The 25,892-nt window shown below is 32.3% G+C and overlaps 1 protein-coding gene and 1 pseudogene across 7 annotated transcripts; one reads left to right on the plus strand and one right to left on the minus strand.

Annotated features, from left to right (window-relative positions):
• LOC111088081 overlaps window positions 1–1,172 on the plus strand; it is a 51,607-nt pseudogene extending 50,435 nt beyond the window's left edge.
• Window positions 1,173–2,102: 930 nt separating this feature from the next.
• On the minus strand, window positions 2,103–25,866 carry LOC111088082. Of its 7 annotated transcripts, none has more exons than XM_022396988.1 (13): window positions 25,550–25,866; window positions 24,601–24,701; window positions 24,005–24,109; window positions 20,207–20,374; window positions 19,340–19,483; window positions 18,588–18,655; window positions 17,708–17,812; window positions 17,087–17,267; window positions 16,705–16,804; window positions 10,842–10,957; window positions 10,047–10,184; window positions 8,841–8,886; window positions 2,103–3,336 (listed from the first exon to the last, which is right to left on the minus strand). In XM_022396988.1, exons 1-13 carry the CDS (start codon window positions 25,554–25,556, stop codon window positions 3,179–3,181), a joined length of 1,437 nt encoding a protein of 478 aa, XP_022252696.1. In that variant the 5' UTR covers window positions 25,557–25,866; the 3' UTR covers window positions 2,103–3,178. The 7 variants fall into 7 exon arrangements, with proteins under 7 accessions (XP_022252696.1, XP_022252692.1, XP_022252691.1 ...); XM_022396984.1 differs by having other exon boundaries at window positions 10,842–10,954; window positions 19,232–19,483; XM_022396983.1 differs by having other exon boundaries at window positions 19,232–19,483.
• Window positions 25,867–25,892: the final 26 nt, after the last annotated feature.

Here is a 25,892-nt window from a genome sequence, read left to right on the forward strand (position 1 = left end):
CGCTGTCGTAATACTACTATTTCAAGCCAAAAAATGCTAATGCTTTCATCAGAAGAATGTAGACTATGTAGAAAACGTTAAACACCATGAGCAGCTACGCTATAACTGTATAATCATATTTTTTTTACATCACGTGCGTGCATAACATTATTTAATAAAACTCATATTACGACAAACTAAAGAATAGTTTCATTTTGTAACTCAAGATTAAGAATGTTACCTGGAAACCCTCATACACCCCCTTTCCTAATGTTACTGCATAAATGTGCATTAGTACACTTTCTATACCAATTAAATTTTTTCATATTTTGTGAAGCCTATATTTTTATTGTTTTTTTGTAAGAGTAATATTATTACAGTGATCTTTTCATAGTTCGCTTAACGAAGATTTAAAATATAGTAAGTTTATACTTTCGCGAAAAAAAGATATTTTATGAATGCTGATCAGGCAATAAATATAACATATGTTTATACTTCCACTAAAGTTTAAAATCTTATGAATGCTGATTAGGCAATAAATATAACATATATGTGTTTATACTTTACCCAAATAGGAATATTTGATAAATGCTGATTACGCAATGAATATAACATTATATAAGTGTTTATACCTTCACGCAAAAAAGGAATATTTTATATATATGCAAAATAGGTAATAATCATAGTTTTCAACTTATGTCATTACTTGTTTTATACTGCAGTTTGATTACAATCGCACATTATTCTTGAATCGATTTCAATAAAACATTTCTTCAAAGTTAAATATTAACCTTAAAAAGTATAATCCACTTTCTGTTCTTTATTCCTAGGCTAAACTGTTTGGAGTGATTATTCGTTCGGCAACATTGGTACTTACACTAGGTGGCGCTGCTTTCACTCTCCTCTTACTGATGATGGCTGATGTCGTAACTGTTAATAATAATAAACACCTCTCTTGACATATTAAGTTAAATTACCAAAGATATATAAAAATGTACGGTATTTCGTTTCATGCTTTTTTTGATAATACTAATATCTCATAGGATTAGTACAAAGTTTGTTTTGTATGAAACAAAGATCAGTGTCATGTTATATATTTAACAGTATATTAGTTGTGACGTTAGAAATCATCTCGCTACTTGGTGTATTTAGTCAATGTTCTCTTTTTTAAAGATGAAATTAAATAAAAAATAGTTCTAAAACATTTTGTACATGATCCGCCAAATCATTTTTCATTAAAGAATGTTTATTGAACCCTTGCTTTTATACGGGGTGTTTCAGAAGTCCACCGACAGGCAAAGAAATCAGAAATAGAATTGTTTGTTTATTGTTAAGCACAAAACTACGCAATGGGTTATGAGTGTTCTGTCTACTGCGGGTATCGAAACTCGATTTTTAGCGTTGTAAGCCAGAAATCGATTGGCAGAGAATACTTATTAGAGGTGTATGGAATGAAGTATTGTTGACATACACTGAAGCAATTCAAGGTCATTTCCTTCGAAAATTTCATTAATGTGCAATATAGACCCAAATATGTCGATAGCAAGAGTGTAGACAATACAAAATAAACATTTTAAACAATAACAACAAAATTTCTACTCAAAAACAACAAATGTAAACATGATTGCACCCTTTCATGTATATGGAGATGTTCCCCTAGAATATCAATATCCCACTATAGCAAAGGTTGTACTATCTACTAGGTTTGGAGTGCATGGTCAGAATTTTTAATCAGTAGATCATTGTTCCTTTGAATGGTCCACATGGTTAAAAAGCATTAAAGTACTGGACTACTACATAAGCAAGCATAAAAGTTTCACTAATATTTTCATTTAATATATGCTGACATGACAGCTAATGTACAGTCGTTTGTAATCTCTGAGAAAACCCCTGTAGTTTGTTTCACTGAATATGATCACAATCAGTTTAAATAAGTAAACTACAACGTATTTCCCTGCTATTTTTAGATACACTGATTTCCTTTAGAGTAATCAGATAGTTTCCATTGAACAACAAGAAGTCTGACAGAAAATGTTAGGCAAAATTAAACTGTAACCTGGAGTTCTGATTTAGTCTTGAGTGAAAAAAAAAGAGACTGGACACAAAGAAAATCAAGTGAAATAATATTTATTTAACACACGAAGTAATCAAAATGAATGTATCAACTTAAGATATTTTTTTACAGAAAGTTTGAGAGTTCTCAGGATACACACACTACCCAGCTCACTATTAATCATTCCAATGGAAATATTTATTACAAATATCAGAAGTAAATAATACCAAACAAGTTCAAAAATTCATATACAAATTAACACAAAATGCCAATATTTGGCTGTACAAATATCAAAGAAAAAATAACTTATTAAAATGAACAAACTTGACAAAATGTACCTTTAGTAGCTGATAGGTCCTCCTTTATTGTTTACAAGTTCTCTGCACCTGCTCCCCATAGATGATGATATTTCAGAGGACTTGATGGGGCAGCACAGTCCACTCCTGGACGAGAGCAGCTCTGAGGTCCTGAACAGTTGTAGGAGTAGGTTGTTTGTCTCTAACTGTTCTCCCTAGCAAGTCCAACACATGCTTAACTGGATTTAGGTCCAGTGACTTAGCAGGCCAGTCTAGTACCTCTATTCCTTCATCCTAATAAAACTGTTGCATGATCCTGGCAGTGTGAGGACATGTGTTATGCTGCTGATACACAAACTCATGTCCAACAGCACCAGCAAAAGGTCAGCATGATCTCATCCTTGCAACATCTTGCTTTCAAGGAACTACCACCCACCACCTAGAGTTCTGTACACTCCTGCATGCAGACCATGATTGAACTACCCCCCAAAGGCATCATGGTGTACAATATTACATGCCAAATATCACTCTCCTTCAAGTCTACAGACCCTCACACAACAATCACTGGAAATTACACAGAACTTGCTCTCATCTATGAGGAGTACAGGGGTTTATTGCTGAAGGATCCAAGTGACATGCTCCAGGACAAATGCCAGCCAGGCTGTTTGGTGCCTTGAGGTTAAGTATAGGGATTTTAACTGGTATCCTTCAATAAAGCCCAGCCTCATGGAGCCTGTTCCTGACCTTTGGCCATGATACACACACTCCAGTAGCTTGCTGAAGCTTGTTCCTGAGGCCCCTAATGCTGCTGGTGTGATTTGTAAGGCTAAAATCTGCAGCTATCGGTTGTCTACTTCTGTGACCCTGGTCTGGTCTGGCTTCTTGATATCTTTTCCTGTGGCCTGGTATGTATAACACAATCTAATGACCACAGTTGTAACACTATCATGACCTGTGCCACCTCAGTCTGGGTGTGGCCCTCCAGAGGCAGTGTGGCAACTCTGCAAACTTCAGTTTCAGTTAATTGGTTTATAAAAGTTTGCACACTCTTTACCAACAAAAAAAAAATCCATAAACCTAGCATTATCTGAACTGTAAACATCTTTCCAAATCAATCAATCAAAATTAGCCTTTCGCTTTGCAGAATTTAGGTTCATACTCATAAACGTCTATTACATAAGGAATCATTGATACATAAAACTTGCAAACCCTAAGTAGGATTAGTGTAATCCTCTACAATAAGTATGCTAAATTTGGAAAACAACTGATAATCTAAAAATGTAGACATTTAAACAAACCTTACTATCCTTTAATTTTTGTGTGTAGTGTATTATTCTGTAATGAAACAACTGGCTTTAGTGTAGGTAGATAAGTTCCTCCCCATATGAAAGTTCCATACTGAATTACTGACTATATCAATAAGGAATATTTAAGATTTGGAAGCCTAACAATGTTTCAGCTCCCAGTGTTTCAGCAGCAAATATGAAGATTCATAATACTAAAAATCAGGTTTTGATATCTGTGGTCGGCATAACACATTGTGTATCTTTGTGCTTAATAACAAATCATTTTTTTCAAATGAGAGATTTAAATTAACATAAATCTTGGTGTTTTTGCCAAATTCTTAACATGCTGTTTTCAGCTTAAATATTTTATCAATTTGTAAGTCTGGGTATTTTATAACAGCCACTCTTTGAATATGCAAACATTTAGAATTATTATTTAATACACCCATTGTTATGAATATACATGTTTTAAAACATGTTGGCAAGTCCTTGTCAATTTGAAATTTTAGTTCCTCTATATTAACAGAGCAAAATGTTAAATGTTGTACCATAAACAAACATAGTAATTTTGCAATTTAAATTTAGATCACATAAGTAAATTATATATATATATATATATGTATAAAACTGAGTCCAAATACCAAACCCCATGGAACACTATACTTGCTGTGAGTGAAAAGGTCCACAAAGGAAACAATATGGGCAACTACAGCAGTACTGTAATGGGGCACCAACTGAGAGTTGCTGTGCATGTGCTTAATCATCTACCATAGAGCATTAGTGGGAATAAATATATCTTAGTGGTGATGGACCACTTCACAAAATGGCCAAAACCATACGCTGTTACTAACCTGGATGCAAAAACTCTAGCAAGGAAGCTTGTGAATAAACCTGTTTCAAGATTTAGGGTGCCAATGGAACTTTATTCAGATCAGGGATAAAACTTTGAACCAGTCTCATTTACAGAGGTGTGTTCAATCTTAGAAATCAAAAAGACCAGAACAACAGTTCTTGTTCCCTCTTATGATGGAATGGTGGAGAGATACAACCAACATTTGAAAATCAACCAGTCATAAGAGAATATGGGATCAATATCTTCAACTTCTACTCACGAGTTAACAAATGGTGATACATGAGGCTAGAGGCAACACACTATCATAAGTGATTTGTGGAAATGTTCAAAAGACTGGATTTCATCATGGTGGCACGACATTGCTGTATAATCCATGCTAAAAGAGAGGACTATCTCCAGGTTTAAGTAAATTATGGAAAGGGCACTATGCTGCAGTCCAAACAATCAATGATGCAGTTTATAGAATACAGAAGGACAGACAGACAGACTAAGCCAAAGGTCATACACTGTGATAATCTTTGGAAGCGTGTTGATAAGAGAAGAAATTGATCAAATGGTTATCTTCCATTAAAACTTTGCCAGAGGTAGATCAACCTGCTGAAGAGCTCCAAGTTCCTGTCAAGATTACTTCCAATATATCACTAGTGGATTCCCAAGACCATCTACCTAAAAAAAAATCCTTTCAGTGATAAATGATCATAAATAACAAGAGGTCATTTCATTTTGTATCAAAAGCCATGGAAAAGAAAATTGCCAAAAAGATTTAGAGCCTGAACAGTTTAGGAACAATAAATAAGCAAAAGAAATAAGATTTTCCTTTGTTAACTAATATAGTGACTGTATTTTAAGTTTCATATGTTCAGTATTGATTTCATTAGTGTAATATTTAGATTTATGAGCATTAATGTTATTTGCCACGAGTTTCATTCCTGCTAACTGTGGAAGTTTAAGTTTAATGTACTACTGTTTTGTTTTTTTTGGTGAAACAGGACTGTTCAAAAAATTCAAAATCCAGGGAGGGGGTAGCATTATATCTTCTATTTCTAATTTAAAAGTTTATAGAAAGTTGTATTGTTGTTTGACTGAAAGGAAGTTTGATGTAATGGGTGTGGCTTTAATATGTAGAACTTTCTCCACACTTAAAAAAACAATTTAAACCATATACAAAAAGTGAATTAAGCTAGAATAAATTATTGAGTTAGTGAATGCTTAATTAGTGCAAGATATAGTCATTTTGTCTGTTACTGCAACTCATTTAAGTCTTTCTTTATCTTCTTTCCACTATTTCATAGTTTCCATTGAATATAGTTGAAATTGTTTCCTTAAGTTTAGATAAAGTTCCAGGTCATTAAGGCCACAATTATGACATTACATCAATCTTCCTTCTGGTTAAGCAATAATACAAATTTATAGAAAGGTCTAGATTAAAAAATATAAGCTGTAACAGTATGATCCTTTGGAACAGTCTCCCTTTATAATTCATAAACAATCAATACTGTAGCTCTGAATACATATTAACCACCATTATTATTTTGGTTGTATAATATCAATTTAATAGTTTAAAAAAACTGACAATAATAAATCTTTACTTATTTTGATTTTTCACTAGGTAATACTATATTATGTTTGTATGCTTAATTATTTTCCCCTTGGTCTTCAACTTGGAGTATTTTGTGTGTTAAACTTGTTTTTCCATCCCCCCACACCACTGTGCATAAGATGAGAAACTATGTATCTCACTTGATAATAAAAGCTGATGAAGTGTTTCAACGATTTAAGCACATTCTGAATGCCCTCCTCTCAATTCTTCGCTACCTGATATTTAGAAAATAATCAGTAACCCTCAAAAAAGACAGAAGAACTTGCAGAGAAGCATCTCTGGACATTTTCTAAAGTACTCAAATAAAGAGTATTTTCCTTAGCCTTGCACTAATCCTTTCAGTTAGTAACAACAGTCCAACAAAAAATTATGAAACAATGACATCATCTCACCAACAACATAGCTACAGTGATGATTAACTGTCAAAAAACTAAATACCTTTTATTCTCTAGTCTCCATTACATTCTATAAAAACATACATGAATTAATAGCCAATAACATGTATGGTTTTACTTATATTAGACTGTTGTATTTAACAAAATTTTCTGCAATTCTTATTGCAATAAAAAAACTTGTCTCCTGTGTAATGTGTAGAACTTTCTCCACAGGTTAGAAAACAATTTAAACCATATATAAAAAGTGAATTAGGCAACATTCAAAAATTTATGAAGTGGTAACAATAATTAGTGTAAAACATACTACATGCTTGTGAGCAAATAACTCTTTATATTCATTCTTGGTATGGCAAGCCCCATCTTAAAAATTATATAATTTTTGTGCGTTTAAAAGGTGTCTGAATTGGGATTATTTTGAGAAAACTTAAAATAAAATCCATACTGAATTTCAAGATGACACATGTTTGAAGCATTGTTGAAACTTTAATGGAAACTATGAAATAGTGGAAAAAAGATCAAGACAGACTACATAAATAAATAGCAAATTCAGTGAAAAGTTAAAAATAACAATTACTATATGGTTATAAAAACCAAAACCTTTTATTTTCTACTTCAGTAAAATTTATAACTTTTTCTTAGTAATAAGACTAGTGAACACAAAAAACAATGTTATAAACAAAGAGTTCACAAAAATAAGTAAATATATATAAATATATAAATATGTTTTTCCATTGGCCTCAGTAATGGCAAACAATATAGTTAGTTGTACAAAAACTTTGGAACGCTAAAAACGTTAAATATATGCAAACTCTATATGTATCAAAGGCACAAAATAAATCAATAATAAGTTTTTACATTGTTAAATATTAAGTAGAGATACTTTAGTGAAGAATAAAAAGAAAACCTCATAGTAAGTCATTCTGATACCATTTTGCATATAATAATTTGAATTTTTTTCTCAGCACACTTACAAAAACATATGTTATACATACACTTCTGACAAATAGAAAATTATGTTAAAAAATTATTCAAATAACAATATATCACTACATTTATTCAAAAACTATCAACAATAAATATATAAATTTTCAATAGAATCACTTTTAATCTCTGCCTGTATCTCCACACAAGTCATGAAATAAAATTATGCTAGACCTTTGTATTTTGCAATATTTTAGTAGAATAAAGTCTGTAAATGTATAATAAACTAAACGTAACTGCTTGCTGTTTGGTCTAAAGATATTATTTTCAAATACTTGTATATACTGTTTGGGAAAGAAATGTATGTCTCATTCATAATTATCTAAATAAAAAAATTTTTTTCTCATATTCAATCTGTGTTCTTTTGGTATTGGTAGATTGATGACTCCATCACTCCAAACAGAATAAGGTCTTTGAAACATATGCTTAAGAATTATTAATGAATTGATGACACTAATTATTCTGAAACATACTACATGCTTGTAAGCAAATAACTATTTCTATTCATTCTTGGCATGGCAATCTCCAACTTATAAATTATATAATTTTCATGTGTTTAATGAAAAACTTTGATTATTGGAAAGGTACTGCCTTCAGGAATTTGGCATTGAAATGTTCTGTTGTATTTAAGTCATTTGTGCCAATAATTATAACAGTAAATGATTAAAAACAAACATAAACAATCAAAAACCTATGTCTCTTCAGACTTTTTGATCTAAGAACAATACTTAAGACTCACCTATGTAAGAAATACATCTTAAGAAATAATATATCAAGTATACATAACTACTGAGAACTTGGTCAGACATCACAAGAAAAAGTTATAAGAAGATGCAAATCAAAATTTCTTTTTATACCACAGATATTCAACCATTTTTAAGTAATATCAGTAATAATTTTTAAAGTCTTAGTTCTCTAAACAACCTTATTATTAAAGTTTAATTGTATATCTGTATCTAAAAAAAGATTATGTTTAACCACAGGATTATTTCATTTTAAATGTCAACATGCCAAAGTCAACTGTAATTATATGCTTTTTACTTCTAAAGTGAAATTTATGAATAATGATAAATATAAACTATTTTATGTGTCCTTCTGTGTAATTTGAACTCTTCTAATATCTTTGAAATTATTGATGCATTTTTTTTTATCTTACTGAAGTAGCAGAGTTATATAAAACTATTCTGAAGTTAGATATTTATACTTTACTTCCATGAACATTAATACAAACTTTTTGAAATACACACACACAGTAATTTGTTTTTAAGTTCTTTGTGTCACAGAGTTTAAGATTTTGTGAGTGATACTGTAACAAATTCAGATTTCAAAAATGTTCCTGAAGTGAATTATATTTAGCTGGGCTAACAGTAAAAATCCAAAAAACAAAATTGACAGACCTAGAATGAGAGAAGATCCATAAACAGGTGTTCTAAAAAGTTTTGCCTGTGAAATAAACAAATAAAATATCCTATATATATGTTAAAATTTGAAGGCCAAAATATACAAGTAACAAAAAAAAAGTTTAATCTGAATTCCATAAATTATGTATTACATATTTCAGAACAAATCTATCATTAACTAACTATATTATATAGACAAATAAATATAACTTTTCAAAACTAAATTACCTCTCTTCATGCAAGAAAAACTCCCTTTTATATCTGTATTATCCTCAATTACTTTCTAAATGTATACTATAGAAATTTAAAACATTTTTTTTATTTTCATCTTGACAAAAATGCAAACATTTCTGCACATACTTGTACATTAACTTCCAAAAATTGGACTAGAAGCCTAAATAGGATTTACTACAATGTTTTAATCGATTTCTCAGCATTTTTATTTCTTTAATTCAATCTTTATAACTCAATGTGGCATCAACTCAAGTACCTGTTCACATACATTTTATATGTTGAAGCTAAAAAGATACTACACTTACAGCAAGTTGTAACAAGCATTATTCATAGGTATTATGTTTTTAGTCAATAATAAAACAAACACCAATAACCAAATAAAGATAACATAAATTGGTAATATATAAAGACAATAAACAATCACTAAACTTAATAAATTGAACACGATAAATGACTTTGGTAAACACAGAAAGCTTTTTCAGTAGCAAACAAGTAGAAGCAGCACACCTTATGTAAATAATCTCTTTCATGTTAGTACAGTGCATGCTCAGGAAAAGTTCCTATACAAACTGGGTTCACCCATCTCTTTCCCTGTCTCTGAAAAAATGTCTCTACAAGTTAAAAAACTATGCTCCTTGTTCAATGTTTAACTTTGACTATTTTTAGTAAAAATATCTATTTTTTTTCTTACAACTGTTTTATTTTTTGTGGTTGCTTTTAGCAACATACCTTTGATGAATTTATAACACCCAAATGTGAATTATTAGTTTCCTTAAATGTTTTTTGTGTTTTAAATTTTTCAATCTTTTGCCTTATTACTGGGAATTTTTTAAATATTTAAAATTACACTTTGTTTTTTCACCTATATTTCTTTATTTTTAAACATCCAGAAACTACTCTTATAACAATATGTATTAACTTCTACCATATAGCATCTTTAATAAAATTTTTAAAACTTAATATTCATACCCGCATTTGTAATGAAGTAGTGAAGAGAAGTACTGAATCTAAATCTTCCTGAATTGTGTCTTGGTATCCAAATGGACGAATCCATATCTCATGTCCAAGTTTTTTAAGTGCCCAACAAGAACTCGTTAAACGGGCCGCCTATAACACACACATGATTATAAGAAAAATTAACTAAAGTCGCTAAATAAATGTAAACTTTTTTTATTTATATAATGCAAGGTTATGCTCAGCAAAAACATCTATAAATATTATGTTGACTCATAAAAGTTTATGTTAGAAATGATCCATTTTTCTTGGAGAAAACCAAAATCTAGAAATCTTAATTTTCCTACTTGTTTTTGTTTATCCATTCATTGACGTTTATTTTAGCATTTACTTGATGTATGAACAAAATATACAGAATGGAAATTGCTTGAGACAATAAACAAACTATTTTTCAGGTTTTTAGCAAATGGCTGTTAGTTGCTCACTCAAAGATGATCCTTATAAATAGAATGATGTCAAATGTGACAAACAGTGGCATTATGCAAAGTTAGAAAATAAGAGAAATATGTCATAATTTGGTGAATTCACTGATAAATATTGTCAACAAATTTTCTATCTTAAATTTTCAAGGGATATAGTAAAACAGACTAATATTTCTTATAATATCTTCATTTGATTACTCAGTGAATTAAGTCTGTTAGCCTTGGTTATAGTCTTATTATTTAATAGTAAATGGAACGCATACTATCAGTTATGTTATCATTAATCCTCCATCAACACAGTTGTTTATATTAATATAAACCAACTTACCTGTACAACTGGAAAGGCCACTAGAATGATCCACAAAAACACAGAAACAGAAACTGATAAAAGAATGAAGACATCACTGGTGTAACTGCTGGTACCACTTAGAAACCCATAAACTGCTGAAAAATTATCATATTTCACATTTACTTTTTCTCTTATTAATGATAAATAGTGCATCCTCTTAACACTACTTTAAGTACAATTTTTTTCCATAAAAAATATTTAACAATCACAAAGATTTACTCACACACAGAAAAATATGTACTATGATATATATTACTAATAGTTGTTAAACAACCATATTTCACAAACATCTCAGTACTTAAACAAAAAATTAAGACAAGTAAGTGAGTACATAACGTGTCATGAAATTTTTTCTGATGAAGCTGGACAATTTTAGTTCTGTCAAGTTAGTTTTTACACAAATATAGATATGATATGGAAGTTACCTGCAGTAGTTTCACAACTAATATTTTCTCAAATTACTTCTAATACAAAGATAGTGACATGTGTGATATGAAAGTTGCCTGCAATGGTTTGAAAGTTATAATTTTCCTGCACTGAAAATATATTTCTGACAAGTATTTACTTCTGCTCACAAACATAGCTATTATTGTTCAGTGCTGCCCTCTCTTTACCAATTTTTTTTCACATGCCATAAGCCTTTCACTCCCACGTACCCCTCAGTTGACATGGTTTAACTGAATCTCACATGCAAATAATCATGCAACAAGTCTCCACCAATAGATGCATCCCACACACATGACTCATGTGACTCTCTCTCTATGCTATTCTATCTAAATCTTCGAGTTTAGGCAGAAACCTAAGCACGAGTAGGCAGTAGATAAGAAGGGTTGGAAGTGTGAGCATATGTAAGTACTTGTCACAAATATATTTTCAGTGTAGGAAAATTATAACTTCTTACAAGATCCCTTACTTCCATTCACATACATTGCTAGGAATAGGTGGAGGGACTGGTGCAAGGGAGAAAGTAGAAGCATTCTTCAAAAGCATCCGAAAGACACCTCCATGAGGGAACCCTCTAATAAGAGGATTATACGTGGGAGACTGCACCACTTCTGAACCAGGTATACTCTTCGCCAAGATGTAGAAAAGATGCAACAGATCAGGGCAAAAAATTCTGAGGAGCACCTTCCAATGGGTAAAGAAAATGGTTGGACACTGATCCTAATTATAATATAAATCTTCCTGATGAACAGAATGTGGGTAAAATAAGGGATGTGCCCCAAGGTGTTGAGTGGCTAGGGCATGACAGGCCGTACACAGCAAGTCAACTATGTCCAAAACTTGACCGCTGGGAACCGACAACCATTCAGAGGTAGAATAAGGATCATACCATCAGTAAGTCAATCCAAAACTACTCGTCACAAACCGACATCCATGTGGGGTAGGAAAGAGGATCATACCATCTTCAACTCAAGTTCAGCCGACCAGAGGGAGAAATCCCACCACCGGTCAGGGAACAGAGCATGTGACCAGAGTGAAATACAAATATATCCCACTCAAATCAAACAGATTGGACCACCTGAAACATCCTCGACATAAAGACATTAAGGGTTAGCACAAGAAGAAGAAGTGGAGCAACCAACAAGTGCACCCACCATCACCTACAACACCAGGGCAGTGCACCCGAGACAAAACGAGTGAAGTACCAGGCACACCCTGAACACATGTGAGAACTTATGGTGATTGGTTCAGCTCTGAATCCAAAACTCAACTGCTGGAAATCAACTTCCATGCAGGGGTAAGAGGGATCACAATCGAAGGAGTGAACTGCATATATGGCAGCACACCACATGTGTGAGTACATCATGTTAATTGGTTTTGCTCTAAATCCAAAACTCAACTGCTAGAAACTGACATCCATGCATAGGTAGGATGAGGGATCCCAATCATTACAACATGAGTGTGGGCAATAGGATGATTGGTCCAGCTCTAAATCCAAAACTCAAATGCCAGGAACCAACTTCCATGTGGGGTTAGGATGAGTTAAGCCCATACAGAGATGGAGCATCTTTTTGGAGGATATTTATCCACTACACTAGCAAACACCATCTCCCTACTCTCAGCTGAATGGAGTCATTATTAATTATATTGCATATCTCTCATTCAGGAGATACCTCCATGATCCACCACCCCAGCAGCTTGGAACTGAAAAGTGGTAAGGACTCTCTTACTCCACTGGAAGTAATGAGGGGAGAAAAATGTGGTGAAGAGTCTGGAGGAATGTTCACACTGGAGACAATGCAATGGGTAACCATGAAACCCTATTTTGAAAAGCAGACCAAACCTAATTTATTCAATCTAAGGAATGGCAGGGATAGGAAGCAATTCCCATCTGCTTTACTTATGAAGTCCATGGGCCAGTACAGCCCAGAATGGGCATATTTATAAACCAATTGTTTGTAGTTAAGCACAAGGCTACACAATGGACTATCTGTGCTCTGCCAACTATGGGTATCGAAACCAGGTTTCTAGCATTGTAAGTCCACAGACATACCTCTGTGTCACTGGAGGGCATTTATGAAGCAAAGATATCATGAAGAATAACCTACGAGCAATCTTATGGAACACCCAACCTCTACCATATGTAATAGTAAAGAACATTGTGCATTTAGTGGCCATGGAAATTAAGAAAGTGAAGTCAACATGGCCTTAAAGTGAAGATTTGAGTACAATTCTAAGTGATTAAGGTATACCTGGACAGGCACCACTCACCACAGAGCAGGACCCAAATCCAAACATGGAACAGGCCCCTGAAAAATGTATATAATGAAAGAAAGAAAACTTTCTCAGTTATTCTTCACACCGAAGTCTGAAGAATAGCAATAGGTGGATGATGATAACCTAACAAGGAAGAAACAATAAGACACAGATAGTGAGAGATGAAAGTATGCAGAGTGGTCAACATGCCCACTTGAAGAATTTCCTCCAAAGGACGATATAGATGAGACACCAGAGAAAAAGTAAGATGCCTAATCTGATGGGAAGATACCTGGAATAATTGATGGGATAAAGGAGACAAGGAAGAATAAGCCAAAATGAATTAAAAGCCAAACCCAAGTAGTAAGGGTGAAAGGAAAGAGATCACGAACAGAGGATACTTGCCAAGGGATGAATAGGTAGGAACAGTTATAACAAAAGGAAGCCAAGCAGGTGATATAAAAACAAAGATCATATAATGGACACAAGTCTATCAGGATCTGACCTGGAAGAGAGGTGGGAAATGGAAAGAAGAGAAACTGGTGAGAAGGAAGAATTACCCTCCTCAGCCACCAATGTTTTGGAAAGGAAAGATTGATATGGGTAAAGGAGAATCTAAAAGGAATGGTATAAAGTACATGAAACATCAATGGCAAACAAATCCAACCAACAATGCCTAGTGGCCAAAAGGAGGAGGAAATATGCCTTGAGAGATAAATGAAACAAGACAAAGGTTCAAATGAAGGTAAAGTAAGGCAGTGAAGCACCACATTGACATCCTAATCTGGAAGGGCCCCCATGCCATTGAGGTCGACTAATTTGGAAGGAACGTAATAAGAGTGATAAGGCATGGGGAGCAAAAACTTTATGGTACTGGGAAAAACGAAAATTGTGGGATAAAGCCACCTGATAACCCATGATCGAGGAGACCAAAGATCCCTGATCAAATAACCAAGTAAGGAAATCCATAATAAGAGGAGCAGCAAGAGGAGTAGGTGTGAACCCACGTCTCAGATACCAATGGCAGAAAACGTTCCTCTTATATTGATAAACCTCCATGGAAGATGGTTGAATGGAATGTGCCAACAAAGAAGCTACTCGCCATGATAAACTAGATCTCCTCACCAAGGTCTGGATAAAACCAGGCATGAAGAAGAAGGATAGGAATGGTGGGATAAACTACCTAGGACCAAGGTTGCTGTAGAAGAAATGGAGTTCTTTAAAGAGGCAACATTGGAACAGATTGGATCTGGAGCGGCCATGGAAACCACAGCTGTGCTGGCAATCAGAAGGACTTGACACGGAGTGGATGATAGAAATCACCCTGGGAAGGAGTCAGATAGAAGGATACCCATAAAGGAATTTTTCTGTTCAATCTTGACTGAATGCATCTACAGCCAGGTCAAAGGCTCTATGCTGGACAAACGATCAACCAACAAGGAAAGAATCGATTGTTGTCTCACAGATTCCACTCAGGATTCCAAAGTCACTGGAAGATCTCCAAACATTGGCCGATGGAGAAAAGGGGACAGGCATAAGTCCCTAGAATGAGGAGATAGCAAATGAAAGTGGGACAAAAAGTTCCCAACAACAGAGAAACCACATGTGTAAAGAAAGAGCTGAAGTCAACAAACATGTCAACAAGGATGCAATTAGGGCAAATGTATCCCCCAAAAAACCCTCAGGATCTCAGTCAATTGCCTCAGAGAGGAGGTGTATGGTGGACAAGTACCATAATATAGGTGTGAGGGTAAGACAAAAGTGAGAAAATTGGGCTTGGGACTAAAGAAAAGTACAATCAGAGGCCACTCCCCAAATGGGTAAAATGGATTCCAGTTGCTGATAATCAAGGTATGGAAAATCAGCCTGATGGTAGGCTAAAGCACACTAATCCAAAGCCCACAGTGGGCGAGGCATGCCAGCACCATCATGTAACTGAGATACAAAATGCTCAGCATGAATCTCAATATCAGGTGATGGTGGAAACACAAAATACTAAGAGGAAGGAGTATAATGCAACAAGGAAGGATTAAAGGAAATCGGGAGAGGGATAAAACAGAACATACCTTGGAAATTATTTCCAAAAAAGCCATATTAGTTCTAATGGAACCCACAATAGGAGCTTGAGAAGACATGGCAAATTCAGGTGGAGAAAAAAGGCTGTCAAATTCTTTGTCATCCCAAACAGGTTTGGCTTATCCAGGTGGAAGTTGGGTAACATCAGGAGAAGAAGATTGGCTCAAATAATGATCAATCTCTCAACGAATAATTGATGATAATTCCAAAGTCAAGTTCCCCCCCACCTGAAGCCTGAGTAAATGTGCTGGTAGAAGGTACAACCTTCGATGTACTAACTTGCACTTCAGAATTCATAATGCAAATGAAAACCAAACACAACTGAGTCAGTAAAGAAAGAAAAGCATGGAAAAATAACTAAGTTCCATAACTGGGTAGAAAATTATCTAATACCATAACTGAATGATGTACAAGTTAAAACTAGGTAAAATAAAAAGGAAACTTGAAAAATAATTGATATGAAAATTTAAAATTCGAAGAGAGTACTAAATAAAACGTCCGAACACAAGCACTACCAAACAAGAAGTGATAGTTAGATAAAATAGCATAGAGAAAGCCACATGAGTCACAAGTGTGGGGCACATCTATTAGTGGAGGTTTGTGGCATGATAATTTGCATGTGAGATTCAGTTAAACTATGTGAACCAAGGGGTATGTGGGATTGAAAGGCTTGTGGCATGCAAAAACCATTTTGCTAATAGAGGGCAGCACTGAACAAGAATAGCTACGTATGAGAGAATGTAATGTACCTTGTCGGAAATTATTGTTTTCATATATTAGTTCTCATACAAAGATGTAAGAATACACAATATAATATAACAATTGCCTACAGTGATTTGATAACTACTCTTCTCTCTAATTAATCCTAACACAGAGATGAGTCAATAAATAGTGATAATAATGCTATCTGTGGTGACTTGATAACTACTATTCTCTCATATTAATTCTTACACATAGATGTGTGAATACACAGTGATCTGAAGTTTACCTGTGGTAGTTTGGCAACTACTACTCTCACATATTAATTCTAATGAGATGTATGAATATACAGTGATATGAAAGTTACCTGTAGTGGTTTTACAACCATAATTTAGTATTACAAGGGACACTCCAACAGCTTGATCTTCATTCAAGTAACTGATGAATTTTCTTGCTTCCATTATTTCCTATTTAAAAATATTATTAGGTTTGCAATACATTTTCCTTATTTACAAAAAACAATGGCAGCCTAAAAATAGAGCAGATGAAGTTCATATAAAACTAAATGATATCACAATGCTAAAAGAAATGCTTTTAAGCATGAAATAGTTACAATGGTAGAATGATAATGTGAAGATTTGACTTTATTAATCACAAATGGCTAATTTTTTTTTTAATCTCATTATTTATAAACTAACAAAAAAAAAAAGTTTAAAAGTTATTTTACTCTGTTGCTTAAAACCACTCACCTTGTAAAATTCCAGAAAGCTGACTCTCTTTTCTCGAACAGCATGGTCAATATTTTCTAAGTAAGAAATTATCAACTGACAATGGATTGAATAGCTTGTTGCTATAGCAACACAAATAATATCATTCCACATCAAGGTGACCATCAGCAGGGTAATTAATACAATACGCAGAGTGTAAGAGCTGGAGAGAAAAATTATTCTATGCTTAAGCTACATGCAAAAAGTTTCTATGCTTTTTCAAAATAAACAGCAAACAATAAATTGCATAAATTATATGACATATACATGTAACTAAACTGAAACTGATAAACATGCAGATATCTATGTATGTAACCACCATAAAAGTTGGTAAAAAAAATGTAAACAATTCAAGACGATCTAAAATGTGACAGAGCTCTAGCATACACTTTTAATGTGTTTTTACAAACTTGTTATTTGTCATTACAGACATTTTCTGACACCTTGATTGAATATTCCTTACACATAAACCACACACGTTTTTTCTAATAAAATATGTACAAATGACTGCCTGTATGTTCTCTGTAATAACTTTTTTATAAAATAAAATGAATTTAGTTTCATAATCAAGTGCTTCCAAACATAAGAATTTCAGCATCTTACTGAGGATCCATCCATGTGAAACTAATCTTTACACCAGCTATCAGATGAAGAATCTGTGGAGAAACCGACACTAAAGCCCAAAAGACACCCATTCCTAGAAAAGTTCTTGATTGAAATGCAGAAAAGGAAGTATTATAGTTTATGACATTTTCTCAAAGCAAGTAAAGGATCTGTTGTATTTTAAATTATGCAAAAATATAATTTCAGATCTGAGATTAATATGTTAACCATAGCTTTATTTAATATGCTATTTATAATATGGCACATTGTATATCTTAGCAAACTTGAAAAGTTGTATGGCAAATACTATGTACTTCAAAACTGCCTTTAAAGTTCAATATTATTTCTATGTGTGTGTGTCTTGCACCTTTAAGAATATTACCAGCCTTTCTTAAGGTTTCATTAGGAGTTTTCTTACCAAAAAATAATAGTCCTTTAAATTAGGACACCTATTTTCAATTTCACAAAAACATAACCATCCTGAAAACCAAGACATTGTACTATTCACTACAATTTTATTTTAAAGATAAACTTAAAGATGTAGAAAATAACATACTTTCAGTTCTAACTTTAGGCCTATAATTTTAAAATGATTGGCATTTTTGCAATCAATACAACAATAATTACCTATAAATGTTTGTTCTTAAAAGACTACAGCTTAAATTCCAGTCAATGTCCAATATTCTTACAGAAATTAATAAAATATCATGTAAATGCAACAGAATTAACTTATTTATTACAACAAAAATATGTAAAAATATGACTTAGACATTTTGGTACTTCTTTTTTCTTAAAGTACCAAAATGTCTAAGTTGCACAGCAAAAAATAATAATATAGAGACTACCAGTGCCTGTATGTTCTCAGTTAAAGGACAAATACCTCAGCGTTCGAATAAGTTTTCTCTGTGCCACATGCCAAGCATGGGTAACTGTGGCTTGTAAGAATACCTGTGAATAAATATATTCATTAACCTTAGTATTATCCTCTTTTGAAATTGGTTGAAGAACACACTTTTACTCTCTTCTTTTATTTGTTTTTGTTCCAACCTAGCAGTCCTCATTCATTTCTTTACTCAAAACACATAAATTTACAAATTTACCTTTATGAATCCATTTACTCATGTGGCAACAGATATAGATTTAATAAAGAAGGCATGATGGGTGCATTTAGTTTACTTTTCTAAGCTTGATGTGAGGCTAATGTTCTGATAATTTAACTTAAGGAATTTCCAACATAGTGTAGATGATAGTTCAACTGAAGAATACCTTGAACAAATTTCTTTTTTTGAAATTATGATCAAAAACTGAAAAATTAGATATTAGCTTCACCTTTGGAGGTTCAATGCATTATTTTAAAAATAGAAAAAAAATTGTAATTTCACTTTTTTTAAGAATATTGTACCAACCCATAAATCAAATAATGTTGTGGTTCCACATGTAGAACATTTTATGCAATATGATTTCATATACATATTAATATTGTAATTTCAAATTATTGCCTAATCAGGAGAAATCATCACTAACTCTTTCCAAAAGGTGTTCCAGCTGTTCTCTTTCTGGCACTCTCATCTGATAAAGGACATACATGTATGAGACGAAATGTAAAAAGGCTGGTAAAAGGTAAACACTGACCACATTATCATTACAATACTCTTGTATCTCCGATTCTCCTGGAAAAGACAAATGATTGTAGAAGCTCATGTTAGCCTCCAAACTATATTGATCATAAAACAATGATGATGGTGATACAGATGTCAATTTGAACTCTGCTTCCACCTGTAAAGGTATAAAAATAAGAACTTGGATATCCATAGAGTAATTCAAGCCAAATAACTACCTTTGAGAACTTCATTTTCATTATATTCATGTACTACACTGACACTTATAAGTTGCAATTTCAAGTTGTATACACATGACAAATCATTTTCATTATGTTTATGTACTCCAACGGATACTTATAAATTGCAATTTCCAGTTATATACACATGACAAATCATTTTCATTATGTTTATGTATTACACGGATACTTATAAGGTGCAATTTCAAGTTGTATACACATGACAAATCATTTTCATTATGTTCATGTATTACACGGATACTTCTAAATTGCAATTTCCAGTTATATACACATGACAAATCATTTTCATTATGTTCATGTATTACACAGATACTTTTCAGGTGCAATTTCAAGTTGTATACACATGACAAATCATTTTCATTATGTTCATGTATTACACGGATACTTATAAGGTGAAATTTCAAGTTGTATACACATGACAAATCATTTTCATTATGTTCATGTATTACACGGATACTTATAATGTGCAATTTCAAGTTGTAAATGACAAATCATTTTCTGTTATGTAAGAGTAAAACCTTCAAGCTAACCTATTTTATTTAAATTAATGCACCTAATTCCCAGCATTACTTAAACACTAAATAGCAATGTGCAGATAAATACTTCCAAATGTCCTTTCAATACCTCTTTAAGTAACTTACCTTTGAATAAGAACCAAAACCATCTCTTCTAAAACATGCAGCATACTGTAGGACATAACCAACTAATATCAGTAAAACCACTGTGATTGTATATCCAGTGTTGAAGACTTTTACACACATGCCTACATCTTGTGGAGTTGCTGGATAATAAAGTGGTCGCCATCCGAGCTGAAACATTTATACTCAAGTTTTAAACACAATATAATCATCCTTGCTAGTCTTATCTTTTGACATAAAAAAAAAGGAACAACTTGTGAGTTGATTTACCAAATAATTTGAACAAGTTATACAATGTATTAAACAAGTAGTTACAAGACTTTTTTTACAATAAACATATAGAAAATCATTAGCTTTCCATATAAAGAATTTTTTAACATTCATAATAAGTTTCATAATAGACTTGATAATGATAAAAATAAAGCCCTACAGCTATAGTATTAAATACCAAAAGCTATTAAGCATTGAAAACCAACAAGCCTAATGTTCATAATAAGAATTGTGCTGAGTGATAGATGTTTATTTTCACATTCCTCTTAATTTGTCCATTACATAATTCATTTGTAATTTGTCCATTACATTACATAGGTATACAAAAAACACCACTTTAGAGCAACCTTTTGTCTGACACAGTTATTGCTCCAGATTTTACACCTCAATGAATTAGCTAAAGCTTATACCATAACTTCTGCAAAAGTTACAAAAAAAAACAGGAAAAACTTTTTGTTTTGTAATCCACACAATATACTGGATTTTAGAAAGAAAGAGTTTTTTCTAATAATAATGTTCTTCCTTAAATTTTCTAATCCTTTCTATAAAACCATATGTTTAAATCACCTTTAGAGCTTTTGCTTTTAAAATTTAACAATCTCTTATTTATGAAGTTCATGTTTTTTTTAAATCAAATCTTTACTTTTTCTAATCCTTAATCATAATCAGATTTACTTTCTCAAAGTCAAAAATCACAAAGAATATGATGAAAAGGTTAAATATCTGTTGTTAGGATCAGCAGATTAAATTTTGGTAAAAATATTTTCACAATCAAAATTAAAACAAATATAAAGAAATAGGTAATGCATATTTAACTCTTTCTAGCTTAATGGCACACACAAAAAATTGTATCTGAAACATAAAACATGAGATTATTAAATGTTTTTAAATTTAAATTAGATTTTCTGACACAAAAATACTTAATTTCCTACATCCTTTTGGTAAAAGTTATTCCTACACTCCTTTTAGAAATTATGTATAGCTCCTTCAAAAACACCATCCCACTAATCTCGTGCTTAGACAAAGTCCACTGTAACACTATGGTTTCAATAAATTAAAAGCAGGAGTTTTTGTAAAAGGTTAAAAAGCTGCCAAAACTAAGAATTTTAACAAAATAAACAAACATGCAGGGAAACCAATAAAATTCACTTATGGCCTTTAAGTAGCAAAGAAAAAATACAAAGCAATGATATAATTAAGATTATTTGAAGGTTGGCTATCAAGAAAAGTCTGTGATGTAATAACTAAAAATTTAGAAAATAATCTGAATAAGGAGGATAAAAGGACTCTGACAAATAAATTATGAAAGAAAATAATCCCATCTTTCAGATGATATATTTATTATTTTATTTGCTTTTGAAGCAGGAATGTTGTAAAACAAAATAAGATTCAGTTGAATTTTAGTTTTTGCCACCACCAACGTCACAGATTCAATCTTTTCAAATTATCTAAGCTGGAAATAAACAACAGTCATGTACAAAGACTACAGGTTTATGGCTTTTTTTACATGTTTTTATCTATGTAGTTAAGAAGCTTAACTATTTTTACTCCCCCAAAATAATAACAATGAGGGTAGGCAAAATTGAAAATTGTGAAGTAGCAGTTTGGATTTTTTTTTTTATTATGTTATCCAACATAAACATTAAAAACACTTTCATCAAAACAAATGCTTTAGTACTAATATATTTAGGGAACTTGTGAGGAGAGACTGGACAGAATTTATAAAAGTTTAGTGTCATCATTTTCCTTAATAATATCCTGAAATACCAGGCTGAAAAGGGTTAATAAATAATACATTTGCATAGCTTAATTGAATATGCACAGGTTCAGCCCACTGTACCAACCCTGTACTGGAGAAGGAGTGTTACAACAATATAATTTTGGAAAATGGATGTCTGTCCACTGGGGTTGCACTTAGCTCAGCCAGTTTTTTCTCACAGGAGTCTCTACATAGATCTATCCTGGATGCAGTCATTTGATCAGTTAAAAATTTTATGTTCCTGAAGGTTCAAATATCAAAAATGTTGTTTACGAGGAAGTTTTGTAAAGAACTTTTCTAATATGAATAGTCCTTAAGTTTAGACCATCACATGAAATACCACAACACTATATATTTTGTTGAATTCCAACATGTTCTACTAGCAGAATAATATTATGTGGGAAAACGGATATTTGTCCGTCCATTGCATATGAATGTAAAGAAGAGAAAAAGAAATACACAAAAAAGAATTGCATGTATAGGTGTAAGGCCTACTAAGAATGAATCTTATGGATGCACATTAATTTCTGTGTGGATTTGTTGTTAAAATTTTAAAAAACTTTCCATATTTTCAAATCATAATTTCAATGTAATGCTGTACCATCAAAATGATACATTGTTTAGGAAGAGTATTCATGAAGAAACTTAGTTGAATGGATGGCAACTGCCTGTTGTAGAAACACAAGTGTAGAGGACGATGTGTCAAAAGTTTTCTGCCTGAAAATGAAATGCAAAAGACTTGTGAAATATTATCCTCTACACTTGTGTTTCTACAACAGGCAGTTGCCGTCCATTCAGCTAAGTTTCTTCATGAATACTCTGCCTAAACAATGTATCAAAGAATTGTTTATTTTGTTTTATACTAATAAAAAATTTTACTTTTCTATATTTTAAAGAAAATGCTTGTGCAATAGGAATGTTTGTCCATATTTTATTTGAGCTTTGAATAAATTTGCTATATAAACATGGATGATTAATTCAAACTTTTGAAGTAGGGGCGTTACAAAGTTCTGCTGATAACAAAGGCATAAACAGGGATGACTAATTGAAACCTTTGAAAATGAAGTTAGTTCATACATTATCAACATTGTCCATGATGGATTTAAAACAACTTTTAGAAAGAGCTTATCTTAGTGGCAAAATATTCAATTTTGTATGGTTAGATAGGAATGTGAATTGAGTGAAATACTACAACTAAATATACATTCTGTCAAATTTCAACATGTTTGACTAGTATTGACAATAATTCTGAATGTGGCAAGCTTTCAGTAAAATTCGTAAGTCTGTTGCATACAAAATATTACGAGTTACAAAGGTATTTGTAATCGTGTGTCTGTGAATTAATGACACCAATCTGATTCAGACTTTTATAAGTCAGAATGCAAGGTGATGTTCATGTAAAGAATCTATGAAATGCATATCTACAGTTTTTTCAGTATTCCTGTATCCTGTATCTACTTTTCTCTATCACAAACTGTCACTAAACCAGCTATTTAGGGTAAAATAAATAATTGATACCTCTGACATCAATATATAATACCATGAATGGCACTCTGTAAAGAGCCATGGCTTGCACACTTTGACTCCCACCAGTGCACATAGGATTAATGTGCTTTGTGCACTAATATTTTTGCAATTAGTTGTAAAAGCAATTCATGTAGAGAACAGGTGTTCTGTTAACAGATATCACACTTTAGATAAGCTTACAACATGAATGTCTGTAGTAGGAATTAACATTTTTGACTTCAAATAACACAAACATATAAACTTACCAGGGCCAAAAGTTTGAAGTATGGAATTAAGATTTTCCTCTTACAATAATGAAGAATAGCTGATGTTGAAATTTCAACCGGCTGAAAATCAATGATGTGACTGATCTAAAATTGAACCAAATGAAGAATTTTCATAGCTTTAATTTTTTTAGTTTATTCTCACCAAATTTTTCTATTATTTATTCATTAAATAAAAGCCTATATTTGCAAAATATTCATAGAATTCCAGAAGTTTATTGAAGAATATATAATTAGCTTTTTTATAACAGTATATTAATAATGCTATGGTTTCCAAAAATGACACCTAAAGATCAAATGCACTTGAAAAACTATCATTGGTCAAATTCTATTCTAAAACATGAATAGCTTCAAATCATATCGAAGAAGTGTATAAGCAAAAATTTATTAGTAAGACTTAGAACACAATTACTAGGAAGCTTAAAAAAATTAACAGCACTCTAGTGTAATTTTATAAACCCCACTATTTTTGAGAAATTTTAATACTTTGAAGTGTAAATAATTGTGTAATTATTTTACCAAAATCCTGTATCATTACCTGCAATTCTCAATATTTTAACTGATCATGACTGACTTACATCAACATTAACAAAAGACCCCTCATCAATATCTACATGACTGGATTCTCCTAAACATGGTTCACTGGAAGTAGTAGCTGTTGACATGGTCATAGCTAATCCTAAAAAATAAACAAAAATATTGTTATAATGCTATACATATTCAAAAGCATTATGTTTTAAGTTCTTTGACTAAGCTTGATAAGAAAAATAATTATCAAAATAAACATTCATCACAAAACTATATATTATTGACTAATTATATCCACTCACGACTGCTTGTCTCACATGGCTAAGTCTATATGATGCTAGCAGTGACAACTTTAAGAGTGGCTATCAGCACTGACTGACCCATAAACCAAAAGTCCACAAACTTCCAACCACATCTCCAAATTCATTTCTGTTTTCATAAGAAAGATGGTAAAAAAACAACTGGAAACAGCTAGCAATTCCACAAATCCCTGCAGCAACTCTGAGTCCAATGGAGTTTTGTGCTGTTGACTTGTTTAAAATAAATGTCATAATGGAAGCCAACAGCTGCATAGTGAGAAGCCTGAACTCAAGTACCTGTGGACCAGCTGTTAAGATTTGTGGTCTCAGACTTGAACTTAAAAGAGTAATTTATTGTGAATGACCATGCCATCCTTCACAGAACTCATACTCATAGTTTGTTGCAATAGAAATTGCAATGCTGGACAATACTAGCAAGTAATGTTAGTAATGGCTAGTATTAATCACACTAGGTAAGACCAACAATTCAAGAACTGATTTCAAAGGCAACATGATTAAATTTACCAGATGTCCTATTATTAGTATAAAACTAAGATCATCCCAGTTTTTAGCGTTATTTTTTGTCCCACTCAGAAACTGTAAAGTACTGCACTGTCCCAGTTTCTGTACCTTAATCTGAGTTTGATATGTACTGTTTGTCATTATACCAGGATTTTACTTGACTAAATTGGAGAATTACCTGACATCACATGGTACAGTGTTCTTTCCTTCTACGCTACGATTTTATAACCAAACCTGTCATTGGGCAGCTGCAAGAATTGAAATTTGAAGGTCTATCCAACCATACATAAACAAAACAAAAATTAAAAAAACACACGAAATAGCAACATTTTTCCTTCAATTAGGTTCAATACAACTTGGGAGCAATTTGTATTTTATTATTTTTAAGCTAGAAATTTTTAACAAGTTATGTTTATGGTTTTAAAACACAGTGCAATACACTTCAGATGATTTGCAAAATGGTAAAGTAAGGTATGTTTTAGTAATTTAAATTAAAGTGAGTCAGAGCTGTTAGGGTGTCT

Source organism: Limulus polyphemus, unplaced genomic scaffold, assembly GCF_000517525.1.
Source record: "Limulus polyphemus unplaced genomic scaffold, Limulus_polyphemus-2.1.2 Scaffold3093, whole genome shotgun sequence".
In the NCBI taxonomy this organism is placed as follows: Eukaryota; Metazoa; Arthropoda; class Merostomata; order Xiphosura; family Limulidae; genus Limulus; species Limulus polyphemus.